The sequence below is a fragment of the Aquarana catesbeiana genome, linkage group LG02, assembly GCF_042186555.1.
Source record: "Aquarana catesbeiana isolate 2022-GZ linkage group LG02, ASM4218655v1, whole genome shotgun sequence".
NCBI classification, from domain to species: Eukaryota; Metazoa; Chordata; class Amphibia; order Anura; family Ranidae; genus Aquarana; species Aquarana catesbeiana.
The window spans coordinates 195265825-195292084 of NC_133325.1; the positions used below are offsets into that span (position 1 = coordinate 195265825).

The following is a 26260-nucleotide window of genomic DNA, read 5'->3' on the forward strand; positions in this document are numbered from 1 at the left end:
AAGGCTCCGGACAGTCTGTAAGCTTTGATTAATATCAAGAGATCTAAGGAACCTATTTTATCTCTCATAAAAGCTAAAATATTAATGGCAGAGAGATGAAAATAATTCCTTTTGATTGTACACCTGATGGGTTACGTGTACATGTAACTCTGCATGTTTAGCAGAGGTGGAATCCTAAAGAACCACACAAAACCGTTATATGGCGCCTGATTGCAGCAGGCAGGCAGTGATTGGTACTGTTGCGATCGGACTGATGCGCTGGTATCGGGAATCCTATCCATGACCCAGCAATCAGCGCCGTTCTGGGCCAATTTGACTCTGGTCATTTCAGAACACAAAACATTTGTGGGCTGAGACAGGAACACCCCCCAGGGTTAATTGGCCAAGGGCTAAAGTCCAGCCCGCATCCATATTTCAATAAATTGGGTAGCCTGAGATATGGACATTGTTCTTCCACGAAGCCAGTTCGAAACTGGGGAGTTCCCATATGTTCCAGTATGCTTCTACTAACAGATTTACTTGGTAAAGTTTATTTCTGTTTTTATCCCTTTTTATTTTCATAGCAAATTGCCAGTTGTGTGTCTTTCTGCATTTTTTGTATCTTTTTTGGTAAATCCTTTTTCTTTGTATATCTTATATGCACTGCCCACTTTCGGGATATTAAATGATAAAATTAATAAGTGACTTCTGTGTACTAAGCTAGGACTCATATCTCTGGAGAGGTTGTTGTATTTTAGTGCCTAAGTACTCGGTTTAAGTTACGTACCAATCGGTATGCAATTGCACTGTGTGTTGGCAGATTGCATGCAGATTGTAAGCTAACAGATCTTCCAGACGGAGATCTGTGTGTGTGTGGTGGCTCAGCAGACCAGTCTGCGGACAAACTGTTGGGTGGTGGCAGGCTATCGTTTATTGTGTGTCTGGTGTGTGGGTGTGGGGACAGTGGGAAGAGTGATTAACACCGGGGTTCAAGCTTGCAGGATAGCTGGAGGAATCCTAGAAGTGTGTAGTAATTGCTAGATTGCTCCCCAAACCCTTAGAGTGCACCAGATTGTATGTAAGATTTGTATCTGCCTATGTGTGGTCAGCTAGCTGGATTGGAGTGGAGTCTCCCTCTAGTGGTGGCCAAAGGTAGTGTAGGCTGTGAAAGTACCACAGCCAGTCTTACATGCGCAGTATAAGTTCCACCTTATTCCCTTAGTTCCTCATATACCCCAGTCACGGAACGCACGTCGCGGTTAGTTAGTCGCCGTTGGGGTGTGGATTCGTGACATCTCCCACTCTGGATGAAGGAGCACATGACCATTGGCAGTCTGGGGGGGGGGGGAGGAATCTGCACTAGCAGATTTAAATAATCTAACAAATTGAAGCCAAACTCCATCTAACACTTTCTAAGCAGTTACAGTAACAGTTTTTTGTTCCTTTTTGGGATAAAGATTTTACAAAAAAGCTAAAAGCGATCATAGTAAGCACCTCTGTCAGTGGTGAATGGTTTGTCTGAACCCTCTAATTGCTACAGGACTGTTGAACAGACTTGGTGGCAGCCACCACACCTAAGAGTGTGTGTGTGTGTGTGTGTGTGTGTGTGTATGCATTTGCTTTTTTTTAATACTGCTTAAACCTAGGACTGCGTCTGGATGAAGTTGTGCACGTCAAAAATTATACCCAGTGACCTGTTTAGTAGACAGTACCACCACCGAACATAACCTATTCAAGTATGGGGCCAAGCTGCAACCTTGTGCATTGTGGTGACACCTGTAACGGGTTAAAACAAGTGCTGGATCGCTTTTCAGAGAGGCGGCAAGGCCTACCGCAAATGTAAACCAACCTTAAATTGGAAGTCCATGCAAAAACTAAATCCCTGCATCTATAGCCACCAATGTTCTAACATTATCTCTCTAGCCCTGTAAAGATAAAATTAGTATAGATACCTTTTCTGAAGATGATCTGACCCGATCTCCAGCAGCAAAAGCGCTGCTGAGTACACGTCCGACAACGGCTGTGAAATGAATGGGAAGTGACGTCACCCATAGAGTTACTATGGGGCTTCCATTGACGGATGTGACCACCTGCCCACACAGCGAAGCTGCGGCTGACATCTCAGCGTGGAATCTGAGCTTCCACCGCTGGAGATCGTGTCGAAACGCCTGCAGAAAAGGTATATATACTGAATTTTTTTTTTTTTTTTTTTTCCAGGGATAGATGGGTTAGTGTTAGAATGTTGATGGCTATAAATGCAGGGATTTTAGTTTTTGCATAGACTTCCACTTTAAGTGTTTTGTTCACACTGATGTAAAACGGGTTAACCACTTCAGCCCCGGAAGGATTTACCCCCTTCCTGACCAGAGCACTTTTTACAATTTGGCACTGCGTCGCTTTAACTGCTAATTGCGCGGTCATGCAATGCTGTAACCAAACGAAATTTGCGTCCTTTTCTTCCCACAAATAGAGCTTTCTTTTGATGGTATTTGATCACCTCTGCCGTTTTTATTTTTTGCGCTATACACGGAAAAAGACCGAAAATTTTGAAAAAAAATGATATTTTCTACTTTTTGTTCTAAAAAAAATCCAATAAACTCAATTTTAGTCATACATTTAGGCCAAAATGTATTTGGCCACATGTCTTTGGTAAAAAAAATGTCAATAAGTGTATATTTATTGGTTTGCGCAAAAGTTATAGCGCCTACAAACTAGGGTACATTTTCTGGAATTTACACAGTCTTTAATTTATGACTGCCTATGTCATTTCTTGAGGTGCTAAAATGACAGGGCAGTACAAAACCCCCACAAATGACCCCATTTTGGAAAGTAGACACCCCAAGGAAATTGCTGAGAGGCATGTTGAGCCCATTGAATATTCATTTTTTTTGTCCCAAGTGATTGAATAATGAAAAAAAAAAAAAAAAAAAAAAAACAAAATTACAAAAAGTTGTCACTAAATGATATATTGCTCACACAGGCCATGGGCATATGTGGAATTGCACCCCAAAATACATTTAGCTGCTTCTCCTGAGTATGGGGATACCACATGTGTGGGACTTTTTGGGAGCCTAGCCGCATACGGGGCCCCGAAAACCAATCACTGCCTTCAGGATTTCTAAGGGCGTACATTTTTGATTTTACTCCTCACTACCTATCACAGTTTTGAAGGCCATAAAATGCCCAGATGGCACAAACCCCCCCCAAATGACCCCATTTTGGAAAGTAGACACCCCAAGCTATTTGCTGAGAGGCATGTTGAGTCCATGGAATATTTTATATTTTGACACAAGTTGCGGGAAAGTGACAATTTATTTTTTTTTTTTTTTTTTTTTTGCACAAAGTTGTCACTAAATGATATATTGCTCACACAGGTCATGGGCATATGTGGAATTGCACCCCAAAATACATTTAGCTGCTTCTCCTGAGTATGGGGATACCACATGTGTGGGACTTTTTGGGAGCCTAGCCGCGTACGGGACCCCGAAAACCAATCACCGCCTTCAGGATTTCTAAGGGTGTACATTTTTGATTTCACTCTTCACTGCCTATCACAGTTTCGGAGGCCATGGAATGCCCAGGTGGCACAAAACCCCCCCAAATGACCCCATTTTGGAAAGTAGACACCCCAAGCTATTTGCTGAGAGGCATGGTGAGTATTTTGCAGCTCTCATTTGTTTTTGAAAATGAAGAAAGACAAAAAAAAAAATTTTTTTTTTCTTTTTTTAATTTTCAAAACTTTGTGACAAAAAGTGAGGTCTGCAAAATACTCACTATACCTCTCAGCAAATAGCTTGGGGTGTCTACTTTCCAAAATGGGGTCATTTGGGGGGGGGTTTGTGCCACCTGGGCATTCCATGGCCTCCGAGACTGTGATAGGCAGTGAAGAGTGAAATCAAAAATTTACGCCCTTAGAAAGCCTGAAGGCGGTGCTTGGTTTTCGGGGTCCCATACGTGGCTAGGCTCCCAAAAAGTCTCACACATGTGGTATCCCCGTACTCAGGAGAAGCAACAGAATGTATTTTGGGGTGTAATTTCACATATTCCCATGGCATGTTTGAGCAATATATCATTTAGTGACAACTTTGTGCAAAAAAAAAAAAAAATAATAATAATTTGTCTCTTTCCCGCAACTTGTGTCACAATATAAAATATTCCATGGACTCGACATGCCTCTCAGCAAATAGCTTGGGGTGTCTACTTTCCAAAATGGGGTCATTTGGGGGGGTTTGAACTGTCCTGGCATTTTATGCACAACATTTAGAAGCTTATGTCACACATCACCCACTCTTCTAACCACTTGAAGACAAAGCCCTTTCTGACACTTTTTGATTACATGAAAAAATTATTTTTTTTTGCAAGAAAATTACTTTGAACCCCCACACATTATATATTTTTTTAAAGCAAATGCCCTACAGATTAAAATGGTGGGTGTTTAATTTTTTTTTTTCACACAGTATTTGCGCAGCGATTTTTCAAACGCATTTTTTGGGGAAAAAACACACTTTTTTACATTTTAATGCACTAAAACACACTATATTGCCCAAATGTTTGATGAAATAAAAAAGATGATCTTAGGCCGAGTACATGGATACCAAACATGACATGCTTTACAACTGTGCACAAACGTGCAGTGACAACAAAATAAATACATTTTTAAAAGCCTTTAAAAGCCTTTACAGGTTACCACTTTAGATTTACAGAGGAGGTCTACTGCTAAAATTACTGCCCTCGATCTGACCGTCGCGGTGATACCTCACATGCATGGTGCAATTGCTGTTTACATTTGACGCCAGACCGACGCTTGCGTTCGCCTTAGCGCAAGAGCAGGGGGGACAGGGGTGCTTTTTTTTTTTTTTTTTTTTTTTTTTTTTTCTTTATTATTTTTTTGCTTTTTTATCTTATTTTAAAACTGTTCCTTTCATTTTTTTTTTTTTTTAATCATTTTTATTGTTATCTCAGGGAATGTAAATATCCCCTATGATAGCAATAGGTAGTGACAGGTACTCTTTTTTGAAAAAATTGGGGTCTATTAGACCCTAGATTTCTCCTCTGCCCTCAAAGCATCTGACCACACCAAGATCGGTGTGATAAAATGCTTCCCCAATTTCCCAATGGCGCTATTTACATCCGGCGAAATCTAAGTCATAAAATGCTCGTAGCTTCCGGTTTCTTAGGCCATAGAGATGTTTGGAGCCACTCTGGTCTCTGATCAGGTCTATGGTCAGCTGGCTGAATCACCGGCTGCATTCTCAGGTTCCCTGTTGAGACAGGAGAGCCAGAGAAAAACACGGAAGACGGTGGGGGGGGGGGGGGGGCATTCTCTCCCACTGCTTGTAAAAGCAGTCTAGAGGCTAATTAGCCGCTAGGATTGCTTCTACATGAAAGCCGACCGCTGGCTGAAAAGAATGATACCAAGATGATACCTAAACCTGCAAGCATCATTCTGGTATAACCACTCAAAGTCGTGAATGCTGTACTCAGACAAAAATATGGTTAACAATAAAGCACAGTAAACGGTAAAGTATAAAAAATTGCAGACCTGAAAAGCAAACATGATAAAACATAATAACAATAAAACATTGCAGAATAGAATACAGTAAAAAAGAGCAGAACAATAGAGAGAATAGAGAGAGAGAGAGAATAGAGAGAGAACAATAAAACGACAACTATTATTTTTTATTTTATATTTTTGTTTGTGTTTTTTTTTTTTTTTTTTTTTCACTTTTTTTGTAACTGTAACTTTTATAACTGTAACCGGTTCCAGGTTCGGGTCTCTCAAAATGCGATGGCATCTTGGGAGACCCTGTGAAAGTGTGTCCTAGTCTGTGCAATGCTGTACCCTACGCTAATACTCAGCTAGTGAATGGTAGCGTTCAAAACATTCACCAATGCAAAGACCAGGATTGTCAGGACAGGAGGGACAATAATAGCGGGTGTCACGCCTATATCCGCGCTTGCTGCAGACACAACATCTTTTTTGGGGGGGTTCGCTGGGTAGGGGTACTCGGGAGGACATAAAAATGCCTCTCATGCAGCCGACTGCATTTGGTTGGGGATGTGAATGGGGGAAGTACGGGCGCTGCAGAAGCGGTAGGTTCCCAATTAGGATTGGCGAATGCAGCAGGAAGGGCACTATGGGCACGACGGGCCTGTGTTTGACTTTTTGGTGGCAGCGGGACACTACTTGTGCTTGCCACCTCACCAGCTTGAACTGCACTTATGGGACTCGCCACGTCACCAAGTGTTACTGCAGTGCTGGTTTGACTACGACCGGGGTGTACTAGGCCGCTGGCGCTTGCCAGTTCACCAAAACGCTACCAAAAAAACTGTTAACGATCGCAGGGATCAGGCCTGACTCTGCGAACGCTGCAGTTATGCATTTAGTGTTTTGTAAGTGACAGTGATCGATCGATACTGCACTTGGGTGGGCTGGGCTGGGCCGGGCGGAGGGGCAAAACGCAGGTGCTAGCAGGTATCTGGGCTGATCCCGCTAACACTGCGTTTTTGGGAACCCTAAACTGCTGGGGACGCCAGTATAGATCTGATCGGATCAGATATTGATCAGTTCAGATACTATACCACTAAGGGAGGTGTACAGTGCGTGCGTGGGTGTTAGCGCTACTGGCACTAACCTGACGCTGCCTGGGGCTGGTGCTTGCCAGTTCACCAAAACGCTACAAAAAAAACTGTTAGCGATCGCAGGGATCAGGCCTGACTCTGCGAACGCTGCAGTTATGCGTTTAGTGTTTTGTAAGTGACAGTGATCGATCGATACTGCACTTGGGTGGGCTGGGCTGGGCCGGGCGGAGGGGTAAAACGCAGTTGCTAGCAGGTATCTGGGCTGATCCCGCTAACACTGCGTTTGTGGGAACCCTAAACTGCTGGGGACGCTAGTATAGATCTGATCGGATCAGATATTGATGCGTTCAGATACTATACCACTAAGGGAGGTGTACGGTGCGTGGGTGTTAGCGGTACTGGCACTAACCTGACGCTGCCTGGGGCTGGTGCTTGCCATTTCACCAAAATGCTACCAAAAAAACTGTTAGCGATCGCAGGGATCAGGCCTGACTCAGCGAACGCTGCAGTTATGCGTTTAGTGTTTTGTAAGTGACAGTGATCGATCGATACTGCACTTGGGTGGGCTGGGCCGAGCTGGGCGGAGGGGCAAAACGCAGGTGCTAGCAGGTATCTGGGCTGATCCCGCTAACACTGTGTTTTTGGGAACCCTAAACTGCTGGGGACGCCAGTATAGATCTGATCGGATCAGATATTGATGCGATCAGATACTATACCACTAAGGGAGGCGTATGCTGCGTGCGTGGGTGTTAGCGGTACTGGCGCTAATCTGACCCTGCCTGGGGCGACGCATATCACCGCCGGGCGATCAGGGGGCTAAATCTTTATTCGGTAATAAACGGCGGGTTCCCTGACACTATAAAAAATAAACAAACTAACCAGCGTCACCCGTAACGGTTATACAGTGATCAGTGGTGAAAGGGTTAACTAGGGGGCAATCAAGGGGTTAAAACATTTATTAGATAGTATATGGGGGTCCCTGTCGCTATAAAACTCTGACGGCGAACCTAAATATTTACGTCCCTAACTAGCATCACCAGCGACACTAATACAGCGATCAGAAAAATGATCGCTTAGCGACACTGGTGACAGGGGGTGATCAAGGGGTTAAAACTTTATTAGGGGGGGTTAGGGGGGTACCCTAGACCTACAGGGGGCCTAACACTCACTGCCCTGACACTGTAACTGTCACAAACTGACACCAATACAGTAATCAGAAAAAAAAAAAAAAAAAAAAACTGCTGGTGTCAGTTTGTGACAGGGGGGGGGGGGTGATTGGGGGGGGATCGGGGGGGGGATCGGGGTGTTTAGTGTGCCTGGCATGTTCTACTGTGTGTGTAGTGTTGGTGCACTTACATTGCAGTCTTCTCTCCTCGGCCCGGAACGGAAAATACCGAGCCGAGGAGAGATGACATCATTTCCTCTGCCTCTGTGTACAATACAGAGGCAGGGAAATGATCCCATTGGCTGAGAGCGATCGCGAGGGGGGGGCCACGAATGGATGGCCTCCCCCTCACCACCGATCGCCGGGGGAGATTTGCCGACCGCCGCAGGCACCGGGGGGGGGTCCGATCGGACCCCCCCACCCGCGGGCAGGCAAGGACGTACATATACGTCCTTTTGCCTGCCCGTGCCGCTCTGTCGACGTATATAGTCGTGCGGCGGTCGGCAAGTGGTTAAGCATTCCAACTCTGACCTTGATACTGGGAAGTTAGGCAAATGGTTATAGTGTTTTTATGGGTATAAAAATGTTGTGATGGGAAACGCACATTAATTGGAAAATATAAATTCCAAATACCACCCAATAATTATCAGCGGTGGTCGAAATTGACACTTTTTTTTTTTTATTTTTTTTCTTGTGAGCTTCAGTGTCTAGGAGCAGAAAAAAAGTTTGTCGAGTTTCTTAGTTTTTCTAGCAGAAACTTCCCTAAATGCTACTATTACTACTTTATTTTTATTTTTTTTTTACTGCAGAGACGCTAATTAAATGCTCCTAAACGCTACTACAAATAGCTATTACCAGTGTTTTTATCAGCGTTTTAAAAAAAAAAAAAAAAAAAAAAAGCTAGTGTGCATGGAGCCTTAATAGTTATATTTCTTGCACTTATTCATGTTTGCTTCTAATCTGCCTAGACAGGGTGTACTACATGCATATGACCTGCATAATGTCCTTTTTTTTGGGGGGGGGGGGTGTTCTTGCTAATTTTAAATATGGTAATTATTAACAAAAGTTTAATATTCAACTTTACTTTACTAAAATTCTCTTTAGGATTGGCTGACACCTTTGGTCAGTGGACGATTTAACGCCATGTCCCTTTGACAGAAGTCCTATAAATCTCTACTTCTGTAAAGCAGGGGAGCCCACACACTGATGGAAATTTTAGCCGCTCCCTGTTGGACCGGCCAAATTTCAATCCGTGTATGGCCAGCTTAAATATGTGCCTTTTAATCTTCAAGAAGAGCACTTTGATTGCTGCAAACAGTTTTTTCGGACACCTCCTTTATGCTGTGTCCATTTGCTTTTGCTAGAACCAGTATTCATATGTTCTCTCCCCATTTACTTAATTGCGAAGAGCCAAATGGATTGATGCTAAGCAATTTCCCTTTGGGATTAATAAAGCATTCTGAATCTGAATTCTGAAGTGCCAACATTGCCTGCTGTTACTGCATTCTCGGTCTCCATTTACACGGCCATAAAATTGTTACTGCTGTCATTACACGTGTTTTCTAGGAAGAAGGTTCCTGCATAATCAGTAAAATACTTGCGTATAGATGCGTTTAAATTTGTAAAGATGCATATGTGCACATGATTATTTATCTTTCTTTAGACTTCATGTACGTTCTTACAAATGCATATACATGTGTTGTAAAATTGGGGGTTCTTTAGCTTAGTGTAGAGCCTACCAGTGAGCGGAGTCCACACCAGATTTGCCGTCTAAGGGCTTGTTAGCCCACGTTTATTAAAAGAAAAAGAAAACAAGTCCAATAACAGAGTTGCCCACACAGGGGTTTCAGCTTTCCACAGCAACACTGTAAGTTAAACAGAAAATACCAAGCCACCTGGCTCTTTAGCAGCACTGCTGCTCAGGCTTTGCTTCAGTCCTCTTGGCTCTATAACAGAGTTCCTGTACCTCAGCACTCTTTTCCAGCTTCCTTGCTGTTCCAATCCACAGGCTTGGTCCTTGGTCCTCTGTCTGCTCTGACAAACGGAACTGTGCAGACATGCACACTTCTTCCTTGCTTGCCTGGACTCCTCGGGAGGGTGGAGCCCAGAACCACGGTCAGGTGTCTACAAATAGCCCAGCACACACCCGACCAGTCAGTATGCTGGTGGATCTCAAAACCCGGACCCAGGACTGGGGATTTCATCCCACCCGAATCGCTACAAAATCCCCAGGCCCCAAAACGTATTTTAGTAAATGAGGAAACTGAAAAGCCAGTTTCCTCCCAAATGAGCAAATAAACTGGATCCCTTCAACCTGCCTGGTTGAAAATCCTGCGTCCATAGACTGGTAGGGTACTACACTACCACAGTGTTTATACACATGACTGCAAAAAAGCGCATGTTCCTAGATGCAGATTTTTGGATGCAGTGCATGTTTATGCTCCATTAAAAACAATGCAGCTGTGTTTAGATCCATAAGAAAGAAAAAAGTGTGCGTGTGTGGTCTGTTTTTGTTTATATTTTTTATTGCTGTTTAAATGAAGCCTAATTGAATAACCATCTTGTACTAAAACGCATCCATCTGTAGTTATGTAATGTACATTTGTTCCTGTTCTACTTGTTTCAATGCCAGCATAACCCAGTCAGTCATGGCTATCTAGGTTAATGTGATTTTATATTGTAAACATTTATTTATTTTTTAAGGAGAATGAGCACTTCCTGGCAGCAGAGCTGTTTTTAGCTGTGGTTGAGAGAATGAAAAGCAATTGGCAGTATGAACAGTGGAAGACAGAGGGAGGCATGTACTGGATAAAGAGAGATCAAGTGGAGCCTTGTTTCCAGAGGAAGAAGGCACATTCTGAATCTGCTGTTTCTGTTGACAGTGGATATGAGGGTAAATATTGCATATCTATCTATCTATCTATCTATCTATCTATCTATCTATCTATCTATCTATCTATCTATCTATCTATCTATCTATCTATCTATCTATCTATCTATCTATCTATCTATCTATCTATCTATCTATCTATCTATCTATCTATCTATCTATCTATCTATCTATCTATCTATCTATCTATCTATCTATCTATCTATTCCAGTTGCATTAAAGGTTTGTGTTTGTTAAAAAATAACACACGTTATACTTTCTCTGTGCAAGAGTTTTGCACAGAGCAGCCCCAATCCTCATCTGGGGTGCCCCACTGTCGCTCCTGGCTCCTCCACTCCATCGGGTGCCCTCACGGATAGCGGATTTTCATGGGGGCACCCGTGCGGGCTTGCTCATTAGTCTCCCGTGCCAATGGCTTCTGCTGCTATCAATCTGTCCAATGAGGAGAGAGCAGCTTGCACTGCTGAGCTCATACACATCACTGGATCGGATCGGGCTCAGGTAAGAAAAAGGGGGGTATGGGGGGCAGCTACAGCGCAGAAGTTTCTTCACCTTAATGCAATAACATCTACAGATTCTGGGTGCTGGCCCAAGAGATTGACAGGATATTGAGCATGATGCATCTCCTGAAACGAGGCCTCATGTAAGACACTACTGCCTCTTCCAAACCTGTATACTAGTACACTGGGTTGCAAAAAGAGCAGGCATATAAATGAAATGCCTTACAACAGTGTAGCAGCCCCTTTATCACTATGATCCTGACTTCCCAGTAGAAATACAGCCCCGATTCCAAAAAAGATGGGACGCTGTATACCATCAATAATATAAAAAAAAATGCAATGATTTTAAGTAATTATGTTTTCTATTGTAAATAAAATATAATCGGATGTTTAATCTGAATAAATGGACCATTTTAAGAAAAAATACATTTAAATTGATGCCAGCAAGATCTCAAAGTTGTGACAGGGCCGTGTTTTCTACGATTTTAGCCTCCCCTCCCTTTTTTAACACATCTGGGAACTGAGACCAGTTGCTGGAGCTTAATGTTCTCTTCTTGCCTGATATGGCATTCTAACTCTCCTGTCCTGGGCTTTCTTTGCCGTATTTTTTCTTTTCAAGATATGCTAAATATTTTTAATTGGTGAAAATTTTTGACCGTAGACATGCCAGTTAAGCACCCAGGATCTTCTACAACAAAGCCATGCTGTTGTCATAGATGCAGTATGTGGTTTAGCATTGTCCTGCTGAAATATGCAAGGCCATTCCTGAAAAAGACATCTTCTGGATGGGAACATATTCTATCTTTCAGCATTGATGGTGCCTTTCCAGGAGTTCAAGCTGCCCGTTCCATAATTCCATACACACTAATGTACCCCATACCATGTGAGATGCAGACTTTTGAACTGAGTGCTGATAATAAGCAGGAAGGTCCCCCTCTTTAGTGTGGAGGAAGATGCGGCCATGGTTGCCAAAATGTCATATTTTTATTTGTCTGATCACAGAAATGTTTACCGCTTTGCAACTGACCATTTTAAATGACCTTTGTCCCAGAGAAGATGACAGCGTTTCTGCATCATATTCAAATATGGCTTTTTATTCTGATCCTGACCATCACTACTTTTTAGACTCCTGATATATCCCATACATTTACTGACCAGAAACTTCCCAAAGCACCTGAGTTCTTCATACAGAATCATAATCGAATATTGATGGCCGTCTACGAAAAAAAAATCAGTGCTGTGCCACCTAGTGAACGTGGCACACTGGCTTTGTGGATATCCCCTTTGCTCACACAGTTCAGCAATGGTTCAGAAGGGTTGAGGATATCAGTGATGAAGTCTTATGAGCTCCATAAAAGGTATGCATGTGAGCAGCTGCTTCTTCATAGAGCTCCTGACATTAACCCTGAATTTGATCTGGGTTCCAGCGCTGTGAGACTCCTGGTTTTGGCCCCGGAACACCCGCTGCAGCTTCCGATTGGGTTTATAGCCGTGGAAGTATCAGGCTGACCCGTGAAAACAAGGGAGAGGGCTTGCGGCTGGGTTACTAACGTAGGGCCGTGGCGACCCTTTCACAGTGCATGGTGGGGAAAAGTACAAGTGTCAGGGACTTCTTTTTCTGCATGTAAAACGGCCTACACACAGAACACAGGTAGCAGTGATATAAACCTAGCCTCAGATCCTTCACATCAGAACAGTGTTCACAACCCCACCCTATATCACAGCCCCTTCACATCATCCCATTTACAGCAGTGTCTTCAACCCCCTCACATCACTCCCCCCTTAATATCACCTACTCATCACATTCCTGTTCTCCGCCCCCTTTATCAGCCCCCTCCTCCTTCACATTACTGTCATCAGCCCCCCTCGCATCGCTGTCGTCACACCCCCCACTTTGTATCTTCCCCCTTCCCATTCCTGTCCTCACTCCACTTTACATTGCTACCTCATTCCCCTTTATATCGCCCCCCTTCACATCAACCCCGGCTTCCCACACATCCTTCACAGTAGTGACAGCTATCTTTGATGTCCTATCTACACAGGGTGGAAGGCAAGAGGCACATATATAGCTAACATCCGAGGCAGGACAGCTCCACCTGAATGGCAGGAGGCTTACATTGGCGGCGGGTTAGTTGCGCATGGACCCTGGAGGCAGGAAGGGCACATCAGTGGCAGGACAGCTCTGCATGGACCCCGGGAGGCAGGTGGGGATCATCGGCAGGATGGCTCCGGAAGGAGGGCGGGAGCCGAACAACTTTTCCTGGTAACCAGCTTGTGATTGGTTTCTGGTAACCAGCTTGTGATTGGTTGCTAGCAACCAATCGCCTGCTAGTTGACTTGGCGGCTACCGCCGTCCATCCGGAGCTGTACTGCCTCCGATGTCATTTTCCTGCTGTCCATGTAGAGCTGTTCTGCCACCGATTAACCACTCCCATAAGGATGACGACAGTGAGGGCATCTGATGAGGCTCCTAAATGGCGGGACTGCGGCCGGGCCGAATGGAACAGTGACTGGGGCCGGACCCAGACCGCGGTCCTCCATTTAGTGATGTCTAATATAAAATATGCATATTAATTAAAATATTTCACCAGTAGTTTTAAACTGATTGTCCCTTGCTATTGGTTCTGTAATTCATCACGTGGTATAGACCCATTAGAAATCTTTTGCCTGGAAAATCTTTCTTTAGGTTTGGGATTCATCTTTTTTCCAGAAAGCTGAAGCTGTGTATTAGATGGCTTCTATTACCCTACATTCTATTCTTAAGTCTATAAATGTTGATACAAAAATAAATATCTGCGATTCTTACTGTCCTTTTTTAGGGTTGGCTGCATTGCAGAATTCTCCTGTGGAAACTATATTTGAGGATGAAGAATCTCAATACTCCATCAGGACAGTATGTGAAGACTATGAGGATTATGTAGTTATAGGTAAATCCTAGTTATATTTCAGGTGTGCAGAAATCCGTAGATTTGATGTGGGATATATGCACTGTGTTCAGATGCCAATACGCTGTCCTCGAATGTGGGTAGTCCTCTTTGTTAGATGTGTGTGTATATACAGTATAACCATTGGAGGAAAAAAAACACATCTGGTCAACTGCTGTTTGTCACCTTTTTTATCTTTTTTTTTCCCCTCATGATTTTTTCAGCTCTATTGTTTACAAATGATGTGCACGCTAAAAGTTAGTTATGGAAACACAGCTAGAGCACGGTTTATGCAGGACAACATTTTTAAATTTATCTGCTTACTTTTGCAGAAGTGGAAGCCTGTGAGAAGTTATGCACACCTAAGCAATCCAATGACATGCCTGAAAGGTAAATAACTTTGCTTTGACATTAAAGATAAAAAAAAAAAAACCCATACATTTTTAAAGCTGAGCAGAGAAATATACTGTTAAAATACACATACTAAAACTGGGTTACCTGCTAAAGGATTTGTAATCATGTTCATCCAGTTTTTTAATTAAGGCTGCTTAAGCTGACAATACATGGTAAAGCCTGGGTATACACTTGTCAAAATTTGGCTAGTTCAGCAGGAACCAGCTGAGTTTCGATTCATGTATAGCCCTGACCGTTCAACATATGTCGATTGTTAGACCGGCTTCTGTCAAACAACCTTGCTGGTAAGTGGGGGGGGGGGGGGGCTGTTCCCTGATGTCAGAATAAAATAGTGGGTGAGATTCCTGCATCCGCATTGCTGTATGGATGCGCGAATCCTGCTAGTTGAACAAAAAAAAAAAAACTTGGTGCATACTCCGCTTATGATTTCTCTCATTTCAGCCTTGTGGGCTGTACAAGAGCAATAACGACTCCCCATTAACCCCGCCCCCTCCTACCTCCCAATCTACATTTCAGGCTATTGTAGTCTGACAGCCGGCTGTCCTGTTGTGATTTTTCCATCCTGTTCCTTCAACAATGCACTTGGTGAGCTAGGTGGTGCTGACAGGGTGAGCCCCAAAACAAATTTTGGTTGATTGAGCAGGAGTCTGCTGAGTTTTAATCTGCGTATAGCCAGTTTTAGTCAGGTCCCACACCTTCTCTTGCAGTGTGTGCTTTGGGGGAACTAACATGGCATGGACTGTAACAGTGGGATTGATTTGGGGAGGGTGGGGATGGGTACTAAATGACAGAACGAAGGCTGGAAAAAAAAAATTTAAATGTAAAAAAATATTGAAGAATGGCTTTGAGCTTTGACACTATAAAAGGCAAGATAGATAGGTGGAAGAGTGGGGCTGCTTGGGATGAGTTTGCAGGAGAACAAAAAAGGTGAGTAGAATATGGAGGAGGGGGGAGATAGGCCATGCACCCTAAGGATGTAATGCTGAAAGTTTGTGTGTGCCCTCCAGTATATTATACAGGAAAGATGATGCATGAATTTTAATCTCATTATATGGAAATTGTGATGGTACTTGCCCAGTGCTTTCATGAAGCATTGGGTTGAATTTTAGGGTGCATTTATGCCCTTACATTTTAGTGTATTGTAGGTGCAGTGCTTTAAAACAAATACCCTGCTTGCTGCATCTTTGGTGCAGTTTTCATTAAAGCTCATGTTCAATTGGGGGTAAGCAATAACCCATTTAAATTATATCAAATAACCATTTCTCATTTCATGCATGGGTATAAATGTATATCTAGTTTTTTGGCTTTAAAGCAAATAACCAGCGTGCACGAATTAATAGAAACTGACATATATAAGTGTTGTTCCATTTGTCTAGAAGCAAATTAATACATTTATTTTATTTTTATTTATTTTTTTTTTTTTTTACATATTGAAAAAGTATCCCGCGCTCTAAAAAAGGTTGGATTTAGGATGCATTTACAGGTGTGAATGCACTCCACCTGCGATTACATGTGAGAACCCCAGTGGGCAGCCCCATTAAAAGCAATGGGAGGCTTCCAGCTTGCACAGCTGATCACGCCCACTCAGCGATCGGCCCTGGATGCATGGAAGTCTGCATCCAGGCCCGATCACTCTTATGTGATCACTTTTTTTATTTTTAGTTTCCTTACAGGCCATATAATTTTCATCATTTTTATATTTAATTCATCAACTTCATTGTATATACAGCCTACTATATAGTAATATTTTTATTCCAGACGGGGCTTAAACTCTGCTGAACAAATTGCCAAGAATTTATACCGAGCTTTCCGACAGCAATGGACACAGGTTGATGGGGAAGCTCAACTACCAACAAGGATCCCAGCTGACGAGGTATGTACAGACAAAAAAGTAACCAACCAACATCGGAGCATGTGTTTTGTATGTTTATGACAGACTGTGCCCATTCCCTGCAAGATTATATCCCCTCCTTACCCCCCACACTGAATTATCTTTTCTGACAATCCCGATGCTGCCTTGTGGTATGGAAGTATAGTGTGGTTCATTAGTCTATTAAGATCTGTTGCTTTTTGAGCTGTCCACTCCCATACATGACCTGATTATGAAACCACACGCTTTCCACATGAGCATCCTGTGTGTGGATCCTGTGCACATGTTCCCTTTTTTTTGTTAACTTTTCTGATCTATTGACATTAAACTTTTAAGAAACCTACAATTCCTGTTTTTTCAGTTAAAAAAAAAAACAAAAAAAAACAGAATTTAGTTCCACATGGCCACATTGTATAAAAGAAATAGTTTGAATAAACACCACTTTTGGCAGGAAGGCAGCATAAAATCACTAACAACCAATCCTGTTTGAAATTGCATTTAATTTAGATTTAATTTTAAGTTACAACAGAAAAATGTAAATTTCACTTGCTGATTTGTCGTGGGTGTTTTTTTTTTTTTTTTTTTTTTTTTTTTTTCTTGCGGAAAACTTTTTTTGGCTTAAAATCGATATCTGGGTATGATGCAGGGCACAATATATACTTGTATAGTCCTGATATATATTCTCTTTTTTTCTTCTAGCTTGCTGATAACCAAGCTACAGCAGAAGAATTTGAATCCAGTGTAAGTCTTGTGGATGAGATAAAAAAGTTCAGGATCAGGGACACAGAGTGGTCGCCACGGTTTCAGATCATAAGCACCGTACATCCATATATCAAGTAAGTTTTTTGTGCATATTATACTCTTTACATCTTCCACTAAGGGCCCTTTCAGACGTGCGGACCGTTCAGATCCGCATGTCAGTTTTTTCAGCAGATTTGAACGGTCGCTCCATACATCTCTATGGAGCGACAGATGTCAGCGGTGACATGTCCACTGACCTCCGATCCGACACGATCCGCTCTGCAAAATCCAGACGGATGGATGTCCTATTTTTCTCCTAATCGTCTTTCAGGACAGCCACCTGAGAGACCTTGGCTCCTCCCCTCTGTAGGAAACACCGCACCAGCCTCTGTAAATTTTCTCCTCCCCTGCTGGCTCAGGAGGCATGTCCTGAAAGAGGAGTAGAGACTCCTAGGACAGACCAGGGAAGATGTTAGTGTGCAGACCCACAGCGGTTTTGACACTAACCTGGTCAAACTTTTCTTCATATTGCCACCCCCGCATCCCTGAGCGCAGGTCGAGGTCCGGGGGTGGGGTCATTGGGGCGCCTTTTCAACACCGAGCGTGGTGAAACGGAGCGCAGCTCCTGCAGTCCCATGACCCCAGCAGCGTGTGAAACAGCAACCACACCAGGTACTGGGACTACACGGCCTGTGGCGGGTGACGTCCTATCCGACGTCATACCCGGGGCGTGTACTTCCGGGTTTGCGGCTTCCGGTTGCGGCCGCGAATATTGAAAAGGAGCCAGGCATGGGCTGGAGAGTAGCCGTTCATGCTGTAGAGACAGCAAAGGCTCCGGAGGTGACACAGGGATGGCGGATGCAGAGGAATCGGACCGCACTGCTCCATCAGAGACCAGCTCCAGCCATGTAAAGGTAAGGGGAACCTAGGGTGGAGCTCCCCTTGCCTGAACCCCCACCCCCTTAGTGTGGGACATATACGGGGGGGGGGAGTAGGTAAAGGACCCTCCGGTGTCAGAGGGTGAATTCATAGGGCCCCTGGTGAGGCAAGGCCAAATGAAAATGTTGCACTCCTGCAATTATGCAGGGGAGGGTGCTGTATATTAATTATTGTGGGGTTTTTCTTATGTCTTTTCAGAAAACAGAAAAAACCAGGGCCCCTCATGTTTCAAAAAAGAGGTGCCCTTCTTGTAAAGTTACCCTTAGAGATTCCTGGGAAAAGGCATTATGTAAGGATTGTATTAGTAAACTAGTACAGGAACATTCTGAAGAGCAGGGTGAGCTAGCGGCATCTGTTAAGAAATTGTCCAATAGTTTCCAATACTTTCAAATCCTTTAAAACCTTTTTTGAAGGGTTTCAAATGCCACAGCTTCAGACTGCTCCTCCGACAGACAACGTTACCAAAAATGCAGGCAATACCCTCCACTAGAGCAGGCCCTTCAGTAGCCCCTAGAGGCAGAAGAGGAACCTGACAGTGCAACATCCGGCTCCCAAGAATCTGAGGGTGAAGCTCTGGATGGGGATTCCAGAAAGCCATCCCGATATAAACTCTCCTTAGAAGAGGTAGATCGAGTACCGCGATCGGCGGTGTAGGGGGCGATCGATCGGCCTACACTCACTCGGCCTACACCCAGGACTGCTGCTTCTAGAGCTGACGGCTGTGGGCCCCAGATACCCGTGGCTTACAGCGGATCCGAGGCCTACAAGACTACTGGACCACAGGAGCCATCCAGCAATCCATCCTATACGGTGGACACCCCTCCACTGCCCCAGAGAATAAGGTACAGGCTCTTTTATTATTTGGGGACATCCAGCACTGGCCGCCATCTTGCGACCTAACAGTGAAGTCGGGCCCACACTGTAAAGGGACAAGCCATATCCGGACTGTGCTCTCCTCCCTGTGTATCTGCACACACAATATTTAAGAGTCACCTGCACTGACAGGGGGACATTGCTGCTTTCTCGGGGGCTTCGATATGAGAGCAATAGACCATGGATGGCTGAAGCTGCATACCCCTGAGACCCGTGCCATCCCGACGGCCACAGGCTGATCCCGCAATACAGCGCACCTGCATTTTACATGGCGGCAGCTAGCTCACACTCCTCGGAACCTACTGACCCTCAACAAGGCACCATACAGAGGTATCTACTTAGAACAGTGCCGACTAATCCCCGAACTCCTAAAGACAAGATGGCGCCTGGCCGCAACCCAGGGAAGACCAAGCCACCCACCGCCACCCCAGTAACAGTTAACACGACTGGGGACGCAAATGAGAAACTCCAAGAATCCAGAGGAGAGACATCAGCCTCCTCTACAAGGTCAGTCACATTACAAGACACGGACGCCGGGGAACTACGGACAACCCCTCACCCCCTGACTGGAGTGCCCATTAGAACGGAAGCTACAGCCCTATTGTCTGCCTTCAGAACTGATTTCGAATCTTGGGCAAGCAAGATAGAAGATTCCCTACAAGTAGAGCTGAACGCCCTGAGACAAAAAGTTACAGCTAATGAGGAAGCGGTATCAGTCTTACATACCGCTCAAGATGACCATGAGGCACGTATAACAGCCCTTGAATCTATATCCGCGACACATCTCCGTCGCCTACGCCAACAGCAGCTTCGCATTGAAGACAGCGAAAACCGCAGTCGCAGGAACAATATTAGACTGCAAGGTCTACCTGAAGCAACATCGGGAGCGGAGCTGAAACCCGCTGTCATATCCATCCTCAAAGTGCTGGGCAGAGAGGCAACATCACCAATTGAATTGGATCGTGTTCACAGGGTGGGTGGACCGGGGGGAGCCTGGGAGGGGAGCCCCCGTGATGTCCTCTGTCGGGTCCACTATTATACCTTGAAGGAGGAGATCATGCGAAAAGCATGGAACGTGGGCCCAGTGGACTTCTTTGGAGCCTCTATCCATCTATACCCAGACTTGTCTCGCAATACGCTATACATGCGTCGAGTGGTGCGCCCTCTACTAGATCTTATACGACAAGCCGGTGCCTCTTACACATGGGGCCACCCCTTCAGCATCAAAGTGACACTGGGAGATAGCAGGTTCATGCTCTCTGATCCAGATCAACTGCCTGACTTTTTCATATTTCTTGAGCAAGAGCCGGTAGATGTTTTGAACTGGCTAGACCCTCCAGTCAACGGATTGAGACAGTTGGGACTTGGTTCACTCCCACAGCGTCGCAGACGACCTAGGTCTAGGTCAGTCTCTTCTGGCCCAGGGATGAGACGACCTACCTCTCCAGAAGATTAACCCAGAAGTTGCCCAAGATCCCTAGATCACTTGGTAAATGATGAAGTGACAGCGGGGGTCGGACCTTCTGGCTCTTTTCCTGCTCTTTGCCAGTTTGGCTGGGGTTCGGGAGAGAAGCCTATGGTCACCTTGAGACTCTCACTAAGAAGGGAGTCAAGTACTGGTACAATACAATAACAGTTTTATATAAAGTGTTTTGCTTCCTGTTAGATTGTTCCCTCTCATCTCCCTCTGTGGCGTGCGTTGGGGGATGTGGGACGGGAGTGGGGGAACCACACCGGAGGGAGGTTAGGCCACCGGCCTTAATTAACCCCCATTCTGGGAGACTGTAAGTTTAGAAGGCGCCACGCATGATGCGACTGGATGCCTCCCCGGGTGGGCCCCCCGTTTCCCCTTGCGCCCCTATGCGCATACTACAGCTGTGACCAACTGATTTATCTACAAGAGGGAACCAATGTAATTGTATTCTATTTTCTATATGATTCCGGGGTAACTACTTAAGCCCACTGTTGATATTTAGTTAATTGTTCTCACCTGTTCTCGTTAAGCTGCCTTATGTTTCACATATGTTTCACATACGTTTTACATGATTAGTGTGCCACATATACTATATGCATGCCTGATTCGCTGTCGGGATCACGGCTCAGGTTCACCCATTTCGACCTTCCCCCCACAGTAGGACAGGCACTGTTTGTGCCTAAAGCGTGATATATCACGCAGTGTTTTGCGCTAGCAAACACATTAGTTTTCTGGACATATTTTTAGGTGTCCTTTAACTTAGACCTTACCTTTTCTATTATCCTCATACTCTTTTATCTCCTTTATTTCTTCTCCTTTTCTTTTCTCTTCCTCTTCTCCCACTTCTATATTTCACCTCTTCTCCCCACTCTACCCCGAATCGATCTCTGTATTTTTTTTTTTTTTTTTTTATATATCCTATTGTTTTTTCCCCTGCACGACCTTTAGCACCCCGACAGGGCTCATACGGTAACCTCACGCCCCCAATTGAAATTCTGTTCATACAACGTCAATGGGCTGAACATTGCTTAGAAACGTGGGCAAATACTATATCAGATGCACAAAAGACGAGTTAACGTGCTTTTGTTGCAAGAGACCCACTTCCATTCTGAATCCACCCCTTCCTGCTCCAGTAGATATTTTAATAGATGGATCCACAGTACCAATCCAGCACAAAAATCTAAGGGAGTATCTATTGCGTTTCATAAAACACTCCCTATTGAACTGCTTGATCATATGGCAGACCCCCAGGGCAGGTACGTGTTTGTGAAAATCTCTGTATGGGGGACTAAATTTACAATAGCTAACTTATACTTACCTAACACACACCAAATCCCATCGGCCTTACAGTATTTTAAGATCTTATCAGGTTTCGCGGAGGGTAAGCTCATACTCGGAGGGGACTTCAATACACCTATGGATCCACTTTTGGATTAATCGACATCCCGTTCCTCTATATCCTTCCCTAAAATACGGGCCCTAAAACGTGCCATTTACAATATGCATCTTGTGGATGTATGGCGGATATTGTACCCAGAATCACGAAACTACACACACTTTTCCAACGTGCACCGATCGTACAGTCGTTTAGACTACTTTTTGGTCGACCACAGCTGTCTAGATTGGTCCCCAAATTGCGAAATAGACCCTATGGTTTGGTCCGACCACTCTCCTGTGTTCCTGTCACTTACAGTCCCCTCTACGCCAATAAAAGAATGGACATGGAGGTTGAATGACTCGCTTCTGACTGAGCCAGGGTTCGATACTCAGATAGCGGAGACTATTTCAAATTTTTTTACAGACCACGCCTCTGATGACACCTCACCACCCATTAAATGGGAGGCATTAAAGGTGGTCTTACGGGGTAGTTTCATCCAAATGGGTGCCCGCATGAAGAAAGAACGCTCGGCTGCGATAGCCACGGCTGTACACAAACTCAGGACACTAGAGACTACCCATAAACGCTCCCTGACTGTGGAGGTGCTTGCGGAGGTCTCTTCTGCTCGCTCTCAGCTTAGGGAATTATGAGGTTTCAGCCCGTACATTTGCGAACAAACTAGCCTTTCACCAGTACAAATTCCGAGATAAATGTGGTAGATCACTAGCTCGCACCCTACATACCAAACAACCTAACACCTTTATACCCCATATACGGGACAGTTCTGGGAAAGTTGTCTCGTCACCCTCTGAGATGGGACAGGTTTTCCGGGACTTCTGTCAACCCCTCTATAACATACCTGTAACAAGCCCCACTGATCCCCTTTATTCTAGAGCGGACACGCAAGCCTCATATATCGCACAAAACGCATTACCTACTCTAGATGACGAAACTATAGAGGACTTGGAAGCTCCGATATCGGAAGATGAGGTTGCCCGTGCCATTGCATCTACCCCATCTGGTAAAAGTCCGGGCCCTGATGGCTTTACCCCAAAATTTTATAAACAATTTGCTCCCCTTCTCACCCCCTTCTTAACTAAAGTATTTATTTAATTCAATCTCTGAGCGATCGGTATTCCCACCGCAAACTCTAGAGGCACATATCACTCTCATCCCAAAACCAGACAAAGACCTGACTATTTGTGCTAACTACCGACCCATTTCGCTGATAGGGGTTGATCTGAAAATATACGCGAAGGTGTTAGCTAATAGACTACAACCGTTGCTACCCCGAATCATACACTTAGATCAAGTGGGCTTTGTGAGTGGACGAGAGGCAGGAGATAACACCCTGAAAACACTTCTCATTGCAGATTATGCTTGAACCCACAATGTCCCATTGTGCCTTCTCACGGTGGATGCGGAAAAGGCCTTCGACCGTGTCGACTGGCAATTTTTGCATCTATCACTACAACAACTGGGTCTGGGCCAAAATATGCTCTCAAGAATAATGTCCCTATACACTTCTCCCTCTGCCAGGATTAGACTAAATGGATCTCTAGCTCCAAAATTCACTATCCACAATGGAACACGACAGGGGTGCCCCTTGTCCCCCATTCTCTATGTTCTTGTTATGGAACACCTAGCCATTGCCCTTAGAAACAACCCGGCTGTCCACGGTGTTAGTATAGGCCCCATACATACTAAACTTGCCCTATTTGCAGATGACTTGCTCATCTTTGTGACCCAACCGCAAGTCTCATTACCCTCCATTATGCAGGAGTTTCAGAGATACGGAGATGTTAGTAACTTTAAAGTTAATCACAGTAAGTCAGAAATACTCAACATTTCACTCCCAGAAACAGCTCTTAAACAACTTGCATCTTCCTTCCCTTTTAAGACAAATTCTACGTCTATTCGTTACTTAGGAATTACATAGTAGGTGAGGTTGAAAAAAGACACAAGTCCATCAAGTCCAACCTATGTGTGTGATTATGTGTCAGTATTACATTACATATCCCTGTATATTGCGGTCATTCAGGTGATTATCTAATAGTTTCTTGAAGCTATCAATGCTCCCCGCTGAGACCACCGCCTGTGGAAGGGAATTCCACATCCTTGCCGCTCTTACAGTAAAGAACCCTCTACGTAGTTTAAGGTTAAACCTCTTTTCTTCTAATTGTAATGAGTGGCCACGAGTCTTATTAAACTCTCTTCTGCGAAAAAGTTTTATCCCTATTGTGGGGTCACCAGTACAGTATTTGTAAATTGAAATCATATCCCCTCTCAAGCGTCTCTTCTCCAGAGAGAATAAGTTCAGTGCTCGCAACCTTTCCTCATAACTAAGATCCTCCAGACCCTTTATTAGCTTTGTTGCCCTTCTTTGTACTCGCTCCATTTCCAGTACGTCCCTCCTGAGGACTGGTGCCCAGAACTGGACAGCATACTCCAGGTGCGGGCGGACCAGAGTCTTGTAGAGCGGGAGAATTATCGTTTTATCTCTGCAGTTGATCCCCCTTTTAATGCATGCCAATATTCTGTTTGCTTTATTAGCAGCAGCTTGGCATTGCATGCCATTGCTGAGCCTATCATCCACTAGGACCCCCAGGTCCTTTTCCATCCTAGATTCCCCCAGAGGTTCTCCCCCCAGTGTATAGATTGCATTCATATTTTTGCCACCCAAATGCATTATTTTACATTTTTCTACATTGAACCTCATTTGCCATGTAGTCGCCCACCCCATTAATTTGTTCAGGTCTTTTTGCAAGATTTCCACATCCTGCGAAGAAGTTATTGCCCTGCTTAGCTTAGTATCGTCTGCAAATACAGAGATTGAACTGTTTATCCCATCCTCCAGGTCATTTACGAACAAATTTAAATAGGATTGGTCCCAGCACAGAACCCTGCGGAACCCCACTACCCACCCCTGACCATTCTGAGTACTCCCCATTTATCACCACCCTCTGAACACGCCCTTGTAGCCAGTTTTCAATCCATGTACTCACCCTATGGTCCATGCCAACGCACCTTATTTTGTACAGTAAACGTTTATGGGGAACTGTGTCAAATGGTTTCTCAAAATCCAGATACACCACGTCTACGGGCCTTCCTTTATCTAGATGGCAACTCACCTCCTCATAGAAGGTTAATAGATTGGTTTGGCAAGAACGATTCTTCATGAATCCATGCTGATTACTGCTAATGATATCATTCTTATTACTAAAATCTTGTATATAGTCCCTTATCCCCTCCAAGAGTTTACATACTATCGATGTTAGGCTAACTGGTCTGTAATTCCCAGGGATGTTTTTTGGGCCCTTTTTAAATATTGATGCTACATTGGCTTTTCTCCAGTCAACTGGTACCATTCCAGTCAATAGACTGTCTGTAAAAATTAGGAACAACGGTCTGGCAATCACCTGACTGAGTTCCCTAAGTACCCTCGGATGCAAGCCATCTGGTCCCGGTGATTTATTAATGTTAAGTTTCTCAAGTCTAATTTTAATTCCGTCCTCTGTTAACCATGGAGGTGCTTCCTGTGTTGTGTCATGAGGATAAACACTGCAGTTTTGGTTACTGAAGCACCCAGATTCACTCGTGAAGACTGAGGAGAAGAATAAATTCAATACCTTTGCCATCTCCCCATCCTTTGTAACCAGATGTCCTTCCTCATTCTTTATGGGGCCAATATGGTCTGTCCTCCCTTTTTTACTGTTTACATACTTAAAGAATTTCTTGGGATTTTTTTTGCTCTCCTCCGCTATGTGTCTTTCATGTTCTATCTTAGCCATCCTAATTGCACCCTTACATTTCTTATTGCATTCTTTATAAATTCTGAATGCTGAGGATGATCCCTCAACCTTGTATTTTTTGAAGGCCTTCTCCTTTGCTTTTATATGCATTTTTACATTGGAGTTAAGCCATCCAGGATGTTTGTTCGCTCTTTTAAATTTATTACCCAATGGGATACATTGGCTAATGCCCTTATTTAATATGCTCTTAAAGCAAACCCATCTCTCCTCCGTATTCTTTGTTCCTAATATTTTATCCAAATTTATGCCTTTTAGCAAGGTTTGTAGTTTAGGGAAGTTGGCTCTTTTGAAATTCAGTGTCTTTGTGTTCCCTTCATGTCTCCTATTTGTGTGATTTATACTGAAACTAATTGACCTGTGATCGCTGTTACCTAAATTGCCCCGTATTTCCACATCTGTGATCAGGTCTGTATTGTTGGTAATCAGTAGATCTAGTAATGTTTTATTTCTAGTTGGTGCGTCTACCATCTGACCCATAAAATTGTCCTGCAAGACACTAAGGAACTGGTGAGCCTTAAATGAATGCGCGGTTCCCTCCGCCCAGTCTATGTCTGGATGATTAAAATCCCCCATTATGATAACACTTCCCATCGTTGCTGCTAATCCAATTTGTGATAGGAGATCCGTCTCCACTTCCTCCCTCAGGTTAGGGGGCCTATAGCATACTCCCAGTATTATTTTCCCCTTAGCTTCATCCCTTTGGAACTCTACCCATAAAG

General features: G+C 44.2%; 1 protein-coding gene across 3 annotated transcripts in view; it reads left to right on the forward strand.

The window, feature by feature from the left end:
* RUBCNL (rubicon like autophagy enhancer) overlaps positions 1 to 26260 on the forward strand; it is a 126278-nt gene that overhangs the window by 63988 nt on the left and 36030 nt on the right. For all 3 annotated transcript variants that reach the window (XM_073614139.1, XM_073614141.1, XM_073614138.1), the window contains exons 6-10: positions 10430 to 10619; positions 13936 to 14043; positions 14373 to 14430; positions 16213 to 16327; positions 17024 to 17160. In XM_073614139.1, coding sequence (XP_073470240.1) covers positions 10430 to 10619; positions 13936 to 14043; positions 14373 to 14430; positions 16213 to 16327; positions 17024 to 17160 — 608 coding nt within the window. The remainder of the gene's footprint in view (positions 1 to 10429; positions 10620 to 13935; positions 14044 to 14372; positions 14431 to 16212; positions 16328 to 17023; positions 17161 to 26260) is intronic.